General features: G+C 38.7%; 1 protein-coding gene across 3 annotated transcripts in view; it reads left to right on the forward strand.

Moving 5' to 3' along the window:
- The first annotated feature begins 158 nt into the window (after positions 1 to 158).
- KIAA1328 (KIAA1328 ortholog) overlaps positions 159 to 13,242 on the forward strand; it is a 177,367-nt gene continuing 164,283 nt past the window's right edge. Inside the window, exons 1-4 of one of the 3 annotated variants that reach the window (XM_065861688.2) lie at positions 159 to 241; positions 3,917 to 3,952; positions 5,611 to 5,750; positions 9,845 to 9,939. In XM_065861688.2, the coding sequence (XP_065717760.1) occupies positions 190 to 241; positions 3,917 to 3,952; positions 5,611 to 5,750; positions 9,845 to 9,939 (323 nt within the window). In that variant the 5' untranslated portion in view covers positions 159 to 189. Of the gene's footprint in view, positions 242 to 3,912; positions 4,021 to 5,610; positions 5,751 to 9,844; positions 9,940 to 13,242 lie in introns of all 3 variants that reach the window. The other 2 variants (XM_071801873.1, XM_065861689.2) reach the window with 2 other exon arrangements.

Genomic DNA, 13,242 nt, shown 5'->3' on the forward strand with positions numbered 1-13,242 from the left:
CTCACGGGAGTGGTAGTTCCGCGGGAGCGCGGTCCCCTCGCCGGCCGGCGCAGGCAGGACTACAACTCCCGGCATGCCCCGCTCTTCCGCGTGCCGGCGGCGGCAGGGCGATGCCGGCGCGGGCAGCCAATGGGCAGCGAGCGCTGTGGGGGCGGCGGGGGGCACTCTGGGAGTGGCGGTTGTTTCAAGATGGCGGAGATGGCCGCTGGGCCGGGCGGAGGTGTTTACTGGAGCCGGGACAGTATCCTTCTGTAGGGCGGGGGCAGCTCGGGGGGAGCGTCGGCGGTGGGGTTTCCGCCCCAGGGCTATGCTGTGGCGCGGGGCCCTCGGCGGGGTCGCCGGGGCGGGGGTCGATGCCTGGGGGACGGTGTGGGGCTGGCGAGGGAGGCTGCGAGCTGTGGGGAAACTGAGGCGGGAGCTTGACCTGTCAGGGTAGGTGACGGGGTCTCCTGCCTCGGGGTTTTGGTGTGGAGAAGGCTGGACGCGGTGGGGGCCGTGGGGTGGGTGAGGTTTTGTGGCCGTGGCACTGGAGGTTTGGCAGCTCCACTCGCGAGTGTGGGGGAGCTGGGCCTGGGGAGGGAGGCTGGGCATGTGCCAGTGTGCAGGGAGTGGAGGGGTACGTGGGATTTGAAGAACAAAGTTGGCCTGCCGGAGGGGGAAGGGTTGGGTGTCCACCTTTGGTGTGACTTAACCGTGAAGTCCTGTGGAAGGCAAATATGTGGGAAATGAGGGAACTGGGTTCAGCTTGTAGAAACTTGCAAGGGAATCAACAGAGTGAAACTGAGGCTAGAGTTTCAGGCAGCAAGAAAAATTTGTGTCCTTCGTGACTGGTGTCTAAGCTCGACTGCAACAATAACATTTAGGCTGAGGCTGTGGGGGACCTGGAGGCCAGAGGACTCTGTGAGGGACAAGTGGGCGGCTGTTGTGGCTTTGTCTGTTTCTGCAAGCTCCATTTGTGGGCGACTGTGGGGTTGGATCTGTAGATGGACTAGGTGGTGGTTGTAGTGCTAGGGATTCAGCCTGTAAAAGCCTGGCTAAAGAGAGATGCACTTGGATGGCTCAGAGAACCAGAAGGAGTTGACATTGATGTCTGGGCTCACACCGTCATGTTAGAGGCTCAGCTGGTTGAAAACATTAGGGTGCAACTGGTGGTTTGGCCTGGCAGAAATTTAGGAGCTGATAACTTAGCTGTGCGTATGAGGTGCTTGAGGCATTGCTGTTGCTCTCACTGAGACTAGGATTCTAGCATTGGGTACAAGTTACTGAAGAGTATATATGTATACTCTTGTCTTTACGGTTGATTGCACACTCAGTGCAAACCAGTGCACAAATGAAATGGGCCAGCCATTCAATGCACTGCTCAGAAGGCACATCTCATTTACAATGACAGTATATTTTTATCAGTTAACCACTGGAATGACAGGTTGTTTCCCATGGCTAAATATAGTCTCTGTTCCAGTAGCAGCCTCATGCGTCATGATATTCCAAGGAATGAGGGTCTTCCTGATAAGCATTTCCTTTTACATCTTTTTGCAAGTAGGTGATGTTGCTTCTGATCTTGAAAAAGTTTAAATACCCTGGAAGTGCATGTTGCACAAAAGCAAATAATAGGGGATGCTTTAAAAAAAAAAAGAGGAATGGGAGATTTGGTAATGTTGCTTTAATAGCTGTGGAAAACAGCTTCTCTCTAATTGCTGGATAGATACAGCATAGCGAGGCAGACGCCCACGTGCTGCACTGTTGTGTATCTGTAGCTTGCTATAGGGGAGCCATCCGTCATCATAAGATGTTCAGTTTTTCTGATACCTGTGATGGTTTTCTCTGTTGTTGCTTTCTATGTTAGCTGTGGTGGTACAAGGTTTGTAATGTGTATCATTACCATTTTAGGAGTCTTGAGAGGCACACAGCAGTGGACTAATGTTAAATGGTTGATACTGGCTTTGTCCTCAGTCTTTGAGACTTTTAGACAAGGATGTTGGACTCATTTATGAATCAGGTCCTGAGTCATTGCAGTTTTCAGTCCAGCTGATTAAGGTAACCTGATGTGGCTTTCATTTATTCTAATACACTATGCTGCAAACCTTCATGGGAGAGCAGCCCTAATAGCTGGGGGGGGAAGCAGCAAAAGCTTTGACTGTTTTTTTAATCTTGATGTTCAGTATCTACTCACAACAGTACCAATGCTGGAGGCAAGCTTGAAAAGCCAAATGTTGTTTAGGCAAATCTGTTTTATTTCCTATAGCCATGTGTTGACACACAGATTAACCATATGTCATTTGTAAAGCAATCGCCTATGCTGAAGTTTGTTGTTTCCAGTAGCAGTCTAAGTTGAAGATGGTGTCCTCAGTATCCTGCAGATTGCTGTCATGGTTGTGCTGACACAGCTGTTTGTGCTGCGCTGTGATCTGGACTTGGACTTTTCATCTGCCTTGGTGCATTTAGGAAAGAGGGGACATGGTGCTTTACAGTTTACTTTAGAGTTTATTCAGCTTCCTCACCTGGTTTATAGCATGACCCAACAGTTGTGGCAGCTAGAGATAGGAGGCTGCAGCTTACGGGTGAGAACAGAAGTGCTTTCAGCATTCGTAGAGATGGCTGTGACAGCAGTACCGAGTGAACATATTCCCAGTCTGGTGCAAGATGGGTGCGTGATAATTGCTTACAAGTGATAAAGTGGATCATTCACAAGATCACAAGTGAGCTTCCGATTAAGCCCTTCCAAGTGCACGAGGTTCCATTTGTGTTATGGATAGTGCATATTGATCGGGTTTGAAGTTGCTGTCCACAAGGGAAAGGTTTTAGGCTGTTACTGATTTTCTGAACTGTGTGGCAATTTGTTAAATTGAGTTTTTGAGATGGTATTATCAAAATAAAATTTTAGCAAAAAATACAGTTTTGAGAAAAATTTTATACAGGTTAACTGACATATTTTCATAATTTGACTTTATTGTATGAAGACAACTGCTAAACCTGAAAGGCATTTATCTGTAAACAGTACAGTAATTAAGTAATTGATTTAATTGGCCAACCTTAGGAGGCTGAGGAAAATAAAGAGGTATAAACACAATATAGTGGAGTAGAATTTTATGCCCTGTGCTTTTGTTTTTCACTTTAGTATAATGCTTGTTACTTATGTGGGAATAAAAATCAGCTAAATGAAACTGTTGCTTTAAGGAAGACATGATAGTTTACACCTTTCACTGGATTGTGTTTAGACCTATTTTTAGTGACTTCTAGCAGCACAAATAATATGGTGCTCAGTCCTTTGCGATTTTTAAGTGTTTTCTGCAGTCAAGTAATTTAGTAGTTAAAGCCCAAGGTTATTTGAAAGTTTTTTGATTTGTTTTTTTTTTTTTTTTTTTTGGAACTGCTTCAGAACAAATCTTGACCTTCTTAAAGAAAATCAGTCCTCTGGCTTTCGTCTGTTACTCATCATCTGATGATCAGATGAGAATGACGAACTTCCTTTGAAACCTCATTTATCTTTCTTAGAATATAATGTACAAAATTTATTTCATTTAATTTAGAATATACATTATTTCAGAATTTGTCTTTCCTATGTATCAAGGGATTCCTTATATAAAAATCTGCTCTAGTTTAAATAAATATTATTACTTCATTATCCTAGTAATTGCACTTGTAACTGGGGCTGGTCCCTGGGATCTTTTGTGAAGGTGACCTTTCAGATAATCTTTACAAGCTGAAAACTGATACACAGTGAAGAAGTAACACTTTTTGCTTTAGCAATCTGTGCTTTTTTAAATATATGTAATCAAGTTTTCCTTACTTTTGGTGCTCTTAAAATGTTTTCTTATCAACAGTCTTTTAAGAGCTAGAATACTTATTCGTATAGTTCAGTTGAAAGTGCCAAGCATGTTTCTTTTTTGTTTATTACCTTTAACAAAGCCACATGTAGTTTCTGATGAAGAACAGTCCATGATATCTGTTTCAGGTATGACCTTCTAATAGCTGTAGACAAAATTTTTCCTGTGAATGCTGAATCTTGCAATGTCTTTTCAGGTATGTGGTTTGTCTACTTAAGCGTTTAAGGTATAGAGTCATCACAAGTTGTAATGGGACATAAAGGATCATAGCAGAGTATTGGCACTCTACTGCTTGGATAAGCATATAGTGTAAGATGAACAGTTTCAAGAGAGTAGTAGTTTTATCCAATCTATAAGGTAAACTGAATTTTTAATGTGATTTCCAAAGAATGTTGAGGCATTAGAGATGTTCAGGTATTTTGCAGATTTTGAAGTGAACAATTAAAATGAAGATTCGTTGTGTAAAAAAAACCCAAATAAATGATTAGTTCTCTTGACCTTGTTTTACTGAGTACACGCTTGTATTCTTCCCTGGGGAAAAGATGCTTATTCTTACTCTCCCTTCAGAATGCTCTTTTTTTAAAACACAACTTTTATAATGATACCAGGTCCTGAAAACCTATCTGGGTATGATTAACTGTAGTAAAATTATGCACATATCCATAACATGGCCAGCAGTTATTAATTTTGGGGAATCCTACTCTCTACATCTGGGATAGTATGGTTACCATTCAAAACTAATGGCCAAAAAGCTCTATTAAAAGTCTTTGTGTGTGTTGTGTAGCTAGCATAGTACAAGCCGGGTGATGTCAGATTGTTATATTTTGTGCTCCAGAAAGAAAGCATGATCCTAAGTGATGGAAATTGATTTACTTTGGGAAATATTTTTCCACTTTGCAAAATAATTTCAGAAACATTGTTTTCCCTTGTGTAAGAGCATGGAAATTTTAAGGCTTATAATGTAGTTCTTTAACTTGAATTGCTGGCATGCCTCTGAAATTCATTACCGAAATAAATTCAATCTATCTGTTTTATAAACTCAGTATTTTTTGTTCAAAACTTCTTACACTTCTGAACAGTCAAAACTCAAACCTTGAGGCAGTACCAAGAATCTATTTGCTTTCATCTGACCCTGGGAAGTTTTAGTGTCAGTGTTGGCACTTTATAATTGCAGCACCAGGGTTTTCTGTGCTTTAATGTTGTTACCGTTGGTAGGGGTGAAATAATTCTAATTATGTCAGGAATCTTTTTACAGATGGTCTATGGAGTGTGCACTGCAGTGTTGCCTCACTCAGATGTCTGGTCCTGAAAGGAGCAAACAATTAGTTTGAGTAATCAGTGGGTTGGCTGTATAACATAAAAAAGTTATATTTTGTCATGTGAGTGGTACTTTTAACAGCATTACTGCTGTGTGGTTCCTCATTGTTTTTGAGTGTCAAAGCAGAAGCTCAGATTTATGGTTTTGCATCTTAAACAAACATAAGTTTTTGCACTGAACTCCAATCAGAAGACAACATGTGCATTTCAGAATTTAATCTGCTGTTCATTGTGGCTGTGTGCACTTCAGTACTGTACACCTCTTTTTATGCTGATATGTTCATCTTAATAACATTCTGTGTGGAGTGAGAGGCTGGGAGAAGTGCAAGCCATGTAACTGAAACGCTCATTATTTTCAAAAAGAGCTGCTAAGGCAAGGATGCTTTTGTGGAAATCCTGTTGTGGGAAGCAAGAGAAGGGTGCCTTTTAACTTTATAATCTGTATGTTCTGCTTGTCTTTCATCTACAGGAGTGTCTACAAAAGGAAATTTAAGAACAAGATACTTGCCAAAATATCAAAAAAATGAAACTGAGCTAAAAGCACCTGTAGCCCTTGCTCCTGTTTCCGTGGATCCTGTTAGAAGCACGGGAGATCTGACAGGGCAGCAGGTCAGTAAAAGTGAATTTTTCTTGCTCTTAAGAGTGTACTTAGTAGAAAAATGACAGAAAATCTTTTGATTGAAAACTTTTAAATGGTTTTAGAGTACTATTTTTTTACAATCCCTTACACTTTTTGCCCACTTACATGGTGGCTTGCTGGCAAAAATTACTTTTTCACTGAGATCACTCGCCCACCTAAAGAGAATAAAGGATAAATGTGCTAATGTGTGTAAGTGATACGTAACTGGAGCTATGTAAAACAGATTCTATGTGTTTCTATGTGTGTACGGGTACAGAGGGAGTGTGAGTGCAGCTTTGAGTAGCCCCTAGCCTATATGTTACTAGCCAAACACAAAAGTAGTTGTTTCAGGCTATTCAGTTTCTTTGCTTTAGTCATATCACTTAGAAACAGGACTTGTAAAATTCTATTTAGAGACCTTATTGCTGTGGCTGCTCATGTTAGTAGCATAAAATCACTTTCTGGTTTTGATAGTAAAACTTAAAAATCTTAAAAATGCATCTGAGTAGTAGGAGTAGCTTTGCTGGTTGACATTATCTTTGACTCTGCTTTGAATTGTCTGGTCTACTGCTGTGAGAATAGGTGACACTTTTTTTACAGTTTATTTCATTAGAAATGTCAAAGCAGGTGGGTTTCCTTTGGAAGGTTATTCTGTATGATGATAGGTATTGTGATATTCAGAAATCTGTTGAGAAATGACATTTTTCTGGCCTAATTTGTGTGCTACAGTGACGATGTAAGTAAGTTGAGTACTGATAAGTCTAGCAGTCATCTTGGGCAAGTCTGTAAGTCACTAGGGTTTGGTATCCTCCCACTTACACTTTAGACTGCTTCTGAATTACAGTTGTATTATCAAGCAGTTAAATCTTGTTCATCTGGGCTAAGTTGTCCTTCTCTCTGTATTCTGTGTGCTGAGTAAATGCTCTGTGCCTCACATGTACATTCAAAACTGATGTGAAGACAGATCACATAATTCTCATTGCTTTGACAGTTGTCGTTGCCCTTCGAATCCTTCAGCTTGACACGAAGTACTAGTATTCATTTTTAGGCCCTCTCCTGGACTTGTCCCTTTCCACTTCTCTGTTCATCAGTATTAGCTTTTAGGAAATGGGTCTGTACCTCCAGTTTGCAAATGATGCTGTTAGGTGACACACAGAAGTTTCACAAATAACCCCCATTATGCAGAATCTTTATGTAGAAGCATCTCTTCATAAGTGTCTACAAGCCCACTATCTCATAGATGCCTTAATGTGTCATGTTAAAATCTGTGTATCTGTGTGTGTTGTGTTTTTCTTTTTTTTTTTTGTATTGTGTTTTGTTTACATTACTTATCGTTTAGAGGATTTTTACTCCTATTTCCCTGTGAGATTTGTTGGGGTAGCAATGGTGTTCATTATTTTTATATAATGCCTAATACTCAAGATCTTAATTTGTGACTCAGATGTGCTTTTGTAATTTTGGCAATAAATGTGTTCATAGCTTTTTCTCTTTCCTGTCTTTTTTAACCTTCTGTTTTTCCCTTACCTTGCCAAATCCTCATGCATACTTTGTATTTTTAACTTTGAAGAGAGGCTCTGTATTACTTGAAACAGATAGAATAAATACCTTTACTTGTTATGGAAGAGGAAGGTTTTACAAAGTCTTTTTGCCAGGAGTTTTCATCACCAACACAACTCATTTTCTTCAAGATGTTGTACGCATGTCTAGGGAGAGCTGAGTGCTTTACTTTAACATACTTTGCACTGTAATCCTGGTGGGTAGCTTGCCATTACGGAATCCTCTTTTGAAGAGAATGAATTGAATTTTGCTCTAATATACATCTCGGCAGAACTGATTTACCTTTTCTTCCTTCAGATAGGCTTGCGTACCACAGAGGAGGATGAGGGTTTTGGAGAAGATTTCAAAAAGATCTTGTTAACTCTGGAGCTTTTCTGGTACTTTCAATAAATCAGTGGTTTCCCATACTGGTCTTGACCAAAATTTCCCGTCTTCCTACTTCCCGTTTGGCAGAAGTTGTCTGCTTCTCTCATGGAAATTGTCATCTTCCTAGGTGTGGTTTATGGAGTGCTAGAATCTTCCATTTATGTAGTACATTTTATCTGGGAAATACTGAGTTGCAAAACTGCTGTACCCTGAGCTGTGTAGAAAGGACAGAAATCCAGAAAAAGGAGACAACACAGTCTTGGCCTCTGTCTCATTTGTCGTCTCATTTTGATGGTGGAGTTGATGCTGTGCATAGTTCCACAGCTTCATTTTGACATGTTTTACGGTAGAAACCTGTCTTTGATAATTTTTTGTGTGCCATCTATCTGTACCTGTAGGTGATATAAAAAAATTCACAGACTAAATTTTCAGATTTTCCTCTTCATACCACAAATACTTGTCTAACAGTATGTACACAGGTTTGGGTAATAGCTTGAGGTACCTTCTGTTAAAATCTCCTTCACTAATGTGATCAAGCTTCTGCCTCTTTTTTGAGTGAAAAATGTCCTGTAACTTTTTACTTTTCTTAAAGAAGTTCCATTACCTAGCTGCTACCAAAAAAAAAAAAAAAATCAGATATTTTTAGCATATGAAATGGAAATCCTTCAACCACATGTTTAGTTGAATTTAAATTCAGTTAATTTTAAGACATTCTCTCTTCATGTGCATGACTGTAAATAGCATATGTTTGCAAAGGAAACTGTGAAATGAAATGTCCCCTTGAGCAGCCCTGAATTCTAATTTGCCTTGTGAAACTTTTTCTTTTTTTTTTTTTTAATTTTCTTTTTCCCAAGGAAAATACATTAACGTTAGAATAAGAGTCTGCTGGAGGGTCAGGTGGGTATAACATGAGTCTGTATACAATCATCACCTCTTTCAAAAGCGACATAGTCCTTTAATTGTTTCAAACCACTGTTGAAGAAGCAATTAGCTAAGAATGGAAGGGGTCACTTAATCTCTCTGTAGATCAGTTGCCATTTCTGCTAATGAGGGGAGAGAAGCCCAGTGTTTGTTTTCTGTGCAGTGAGGTTTTTCTGTGCTGTATTGAGTTACCTTGACCACAGTGCAAGGCATTTGGTAGCATTCTTGTCTTTTATGTTAAGCACTGTGTGCATTCAGGGATGTTTGTAATATTTGTAGGTTTGTAAGAGTCTAAACTGTAAATAAGTAAGTCGGATTTAGTGGAAGTATTTAAAGTTGACGAAATCTTGGACAGAATAACGTAGTTCTTGTTGCTGCTTTCATCTTGGGATTCTTAGTTTGTGCTTGTTGCTAGCACTGGAGAACTGAGTCACCAATGAAAGAAGTTTTTGATAAATTGAAACAATTTATAACTTGGAACTATTTCCTATTTGGAAGCACCCGAAATAGGTAATGCCAGTAACACCAATAAACAAGGGACTGTTACAGCAATGTGCCCTCTGGTGGACATTGATAACAAATACTGCAGTTCTCTGTGTGATAAAGGCTGCATTAAAGAGCTGAAGCACTGGAATATGTTAAAGGTTTGTTTTCAGAAGGAGTAGAAGTACAAAAGTAGAAAATAAGTGATTAAAACCAAATGTTAGTGATATGTGAAAGGGTGTGTACTTTTCTGTGTATTAAAAAAAATCCTTTGAAATAAGGAATTACCATCTACTAATGATATATTGCATAATTTCTTGCTGTTTTGTATGCTTTGGTTATAAATGCTAAGGTGGAATGTTTTTTTTCCTACTCTTTTATTTTAGGATCTTAACATAATAAAGTTTGAGCTTGGATGTGGATATTGCTGAACTAGATTTCTAAGTTATGAGAACCTCCTGCCCTTTATCTAGTATGAATCAATGAATAGTGTATGTCTTAAAACTTTACCCAACATGATTAGTATTGAAACTAGCAGCTTGCATTTGAATTGCAAGTCTCTTAAAATATTCTCTACAATTTGGTAATTTGTTTCACTGAACTGTACTTACATTTTAAAAAATATGTATTTTATTTCCAGTTGGAATTTGTCTGCTTTCAACTTATATTTATTAGGTCTTGAAATGCTATTAATAAGTTATGAAATATTTGCTCTCCTTTAAATAGTACGTTCTAAAATGTTACTTTAAATTTTCAGGTCACTAATGAAGGAGGAATGAAGAGTGCTTCTTTAAAGGATTTGTGTCCTGAGGACAAGAGACGCATTGCAAACTTAATTAAAGAACTTGCCAGGTAAGAATGAGCATCAACTGAAAATGCATTATGTTTAAGGAAAATCATTGCTCTAATTAACATCAAGCAACCTAGAACCACATTATGGAATTGAATATTTGCATAAGGTAATTTTTCTTGCTGGAAGAGGTATGAAAATGAAGCAGCCTGATAGGTTTTTCCCTGCTTCTTCATCCAAAATCCCCTAAAAGTACTGAAAACAAGAGCCAGTGTTTTGTGACCTAAAGTAGTTGATCCTTACAAACCTAGTCACAGGGCTGGGATTTTGTCTCCTGCTTGTGTTATGCTTTAAATAAACACGCTGTCTTTTGGAAATGATAAACTTTATTGATATGAAACTTTGTAAAGCTTATTTGTCAGGGTTAAGCTTTTATATGGAATGCCACGTTAAAGTTGGATTCGTGATCTTGTTGCTGAAATGTGTTAATCAGTATTTGCCCATGTTTGGACATGTCCAGCAAAAGGGTCCAGTGTAAATTTAACTTATCTAGCCAAACTTTCTTTTGCTTTGAGTAATTTATTCAAGTTGTCCCTATTCTTGAAAAGGAGAGACAGAATTGTTGCAGATTTCTCGGCTGTAGCAAAAGGTTTTCTCTAAGTTTCATTACACTGCTAGTTGCATTCATGAAGACAAATGGAAAAAGTATGTTGAATTTGAGTGAGGAGATTTTTCTCCCCCTCTGTATCCCTAGCACTTCAGGATCTTGGGGTGTTTGCTATGTAGTGGCTGTAAAATTGTGAAGGAGCACATGGGACTTTGATAGGCTTGCACCGCATCAGAGGGGAAAGTCTCATGAGGTCATCTGAGGTCCTTTGGGCTAAAAGTTATTATCTATGTGAAGAATTTATAAAGGCAAAGTTTTTTTTAGAACAAAATGCAGATTCTCAGGTATTAATGAAGTGTTTTTTGCCATAGATTTCATGCGTCTGTGCAATAACTGGCAAGCATTACCATCCTTTTTCTTTTTATATAGGAAAGTTTGGGCAGAGAAATTAAGTTACTTGCTCAAGGTCATGCAATAAGTCTCTGGTGCAACTAGGAATATTTTCTTTCTGATTATCCTCATCCAGTGAACCATTTTGCCTGCTAATAATTTGTATCAATATAGGATTTCCTGCTATACAGTATTTCAGTAATTTCTGAAGTTCTTCATGCTTGCAACTGTATTTTATCCTAGCTCATGTTAGAAAATGTCTAGTTAAGGCTGTCATAAAGAGTAGATTGCTAGGAAGCCTGGTTACAAATTGTCAGATGTTGGAGCTATTCGGACACTGTTGCCACTGCTGATATATAGTGGTATATTCTAATATTAAAAAAAGCCTTTTATTACATTGTTCCTCATAATACACTGCTCCCTCGTGAATAGTAGTACACTAACTCATTTGAGCATGGGATTCTTCTTAAATCTCAGATGCTGTGATTTTTCCCTGAGGACAGTTTGATATTTCTGCCTGACATTTCTTTGAAGAAAAATAGAAGGTGCAGCAACATTAATTTTGAAAAGTAAAATTAGTGGAACAGTATTATTTTATACTTAGTTCTCTTTTATTTTTAAACCTAATCATATTTTTATTGGATGTAATTAAAAGTCCTTTGCAGAGTAATAGGGAAGTTGAACTTTAATTCCGCTCACCTTGTCACTTTTTTAAAACTCTCCATAATTTTCATCCCTAGTTGTGCAATGATGGAGGGTTTTTACATGCAGTAGAACATTCTTAGCTATTTCAGAGGAGAAAAAGAACTGGCAGAAAGATGAAAGTTTTCCAGGAAGACTGTCCTGCTGTAAATAATTGGAATAATGGAGATGTCACTTGACCAGAGCTATACTTCACTGTTCTTTATTTTGCTCCTACTTATGAATGAAAATGATAATAGTTTGGGCTAATTCTTATTATTTTATTGCGGGATTGTGGACAGAAATAGATTGGTTAACAGCCATCTGCATGAAGACCATTTTAAATTCGCAAAATTCTGTCTGTGTGGAAACCAGTATCAAAAATATGATTAAACTCCTAGGGCTTGAATTTCAACCAAGTCTTGTGTGAGCAGTTCAGGATATTGATCTTTCCCCTGACTTTTGCAACTGCTGAAGGAGAGCCGCCGTACTTTTCTTTCTCCTCCTATTCTTAATTCTCTTCCTCCAACTCTCATTCCCAATGCCATTTTGGACAATGGGAAGGTGCGTGCCTATGCATTAGTTAATATGCTGCAGGGAGAGACTTGGTGTGAGTAAATTCTAACACTGGTGATATTATTTTCCTTTCCTTTGAGAAAATCTAATGCCCTGCTGCTGGGGATTCCAGTGGCTGACATCATGTTAGCTGTTAGGGACTTTATGAAATTGAATTTTGAGACAGGGTCAAAAGAAAGCACTCAACTGTATCCTTTCTAATCCTTTTTTTTCTAGGCTAAGTAATCTTAGCTTTTGCTCTGTGCTGCTACCTGTAAATCTAACGATTATTTTGTCTTTCTTTGAACATATCCAGCCTGTCTTTGATTTTCAGGTGAAAAGAGAGAGGCAAACTGGATCCGAAGTTTAAAAGACTTGAAAATTGTAAATTTGAACTTCTTATTGTGTCAGAAGGTTCTTTTCAAATTTCTCTTGTAGGGGAATTTTTTGAGTAGAACAAGTCATGTGCTTTGTAAGTAAATGGGAAATTCTCAAGTGTGGCCAGCCCTTATTATCAAAAGCAATCAACATGGCAGTGAGGTGCTGCTGGCATGGTGCTGAAAGTGACAGGCACAGTGAGAGCAAATTTTAGCCCTCCCTACAAGCAGAGCCCCTTTACAAGGCAAAAAAGGCCTTCCTCTGAGCTTTCATTACTGCAGGCTACTCCTGAAGGAGTGATCAGCTTATGTAACGAAATTTGACTGTTGAGTATTAACGACTTGCTGGACACCATACTGAGAATGGTTAAAAAGTATTCTGTAGTGAAATATTTTAAGTGATACGCAGATTTTGAAAGTGCTCTCTGTCTCAGCATTTGGCTAAATGGAGAGGGTCATAGCTTTCTTTGTAGAGAGTGTGTGCGGTTGCAAGCATTCACCTCACTCCTGACTAATGTATAGCCATAGTTCTGTAATTTTCTGTCTTCTACTAGGACATGTACATCATAAATACTTCTTCCATGCAAAGTTCACCTATGCGTGTATATTTCAAATTCACAATATGCTTTTGAATGAGCAGAGGCATTAGACTAAGTGACGTAGCACGGTTCGTGAAAGTTTAATTTTTGCTTTTAGTGGTGAAAATTGCTATTTAACTACTTCATATTCTTTCTTTCTTCAGATAAGATAAACAC

Source organism: Patagioenas fasciata, chromosome Z (assembly GCF_037038585.1).
Source record: "Patagioenas fasciata isolate bPatFas1 chromosome Z, bPatFas1.hap1, whole genome shotgun sequence".
NCBI classification, from domain to species: Eukaryota; Metazoa; Chordata; class Aves; order Columbiformes; family Columbidae; genus Patagioenas; species Patagioenas fasciata.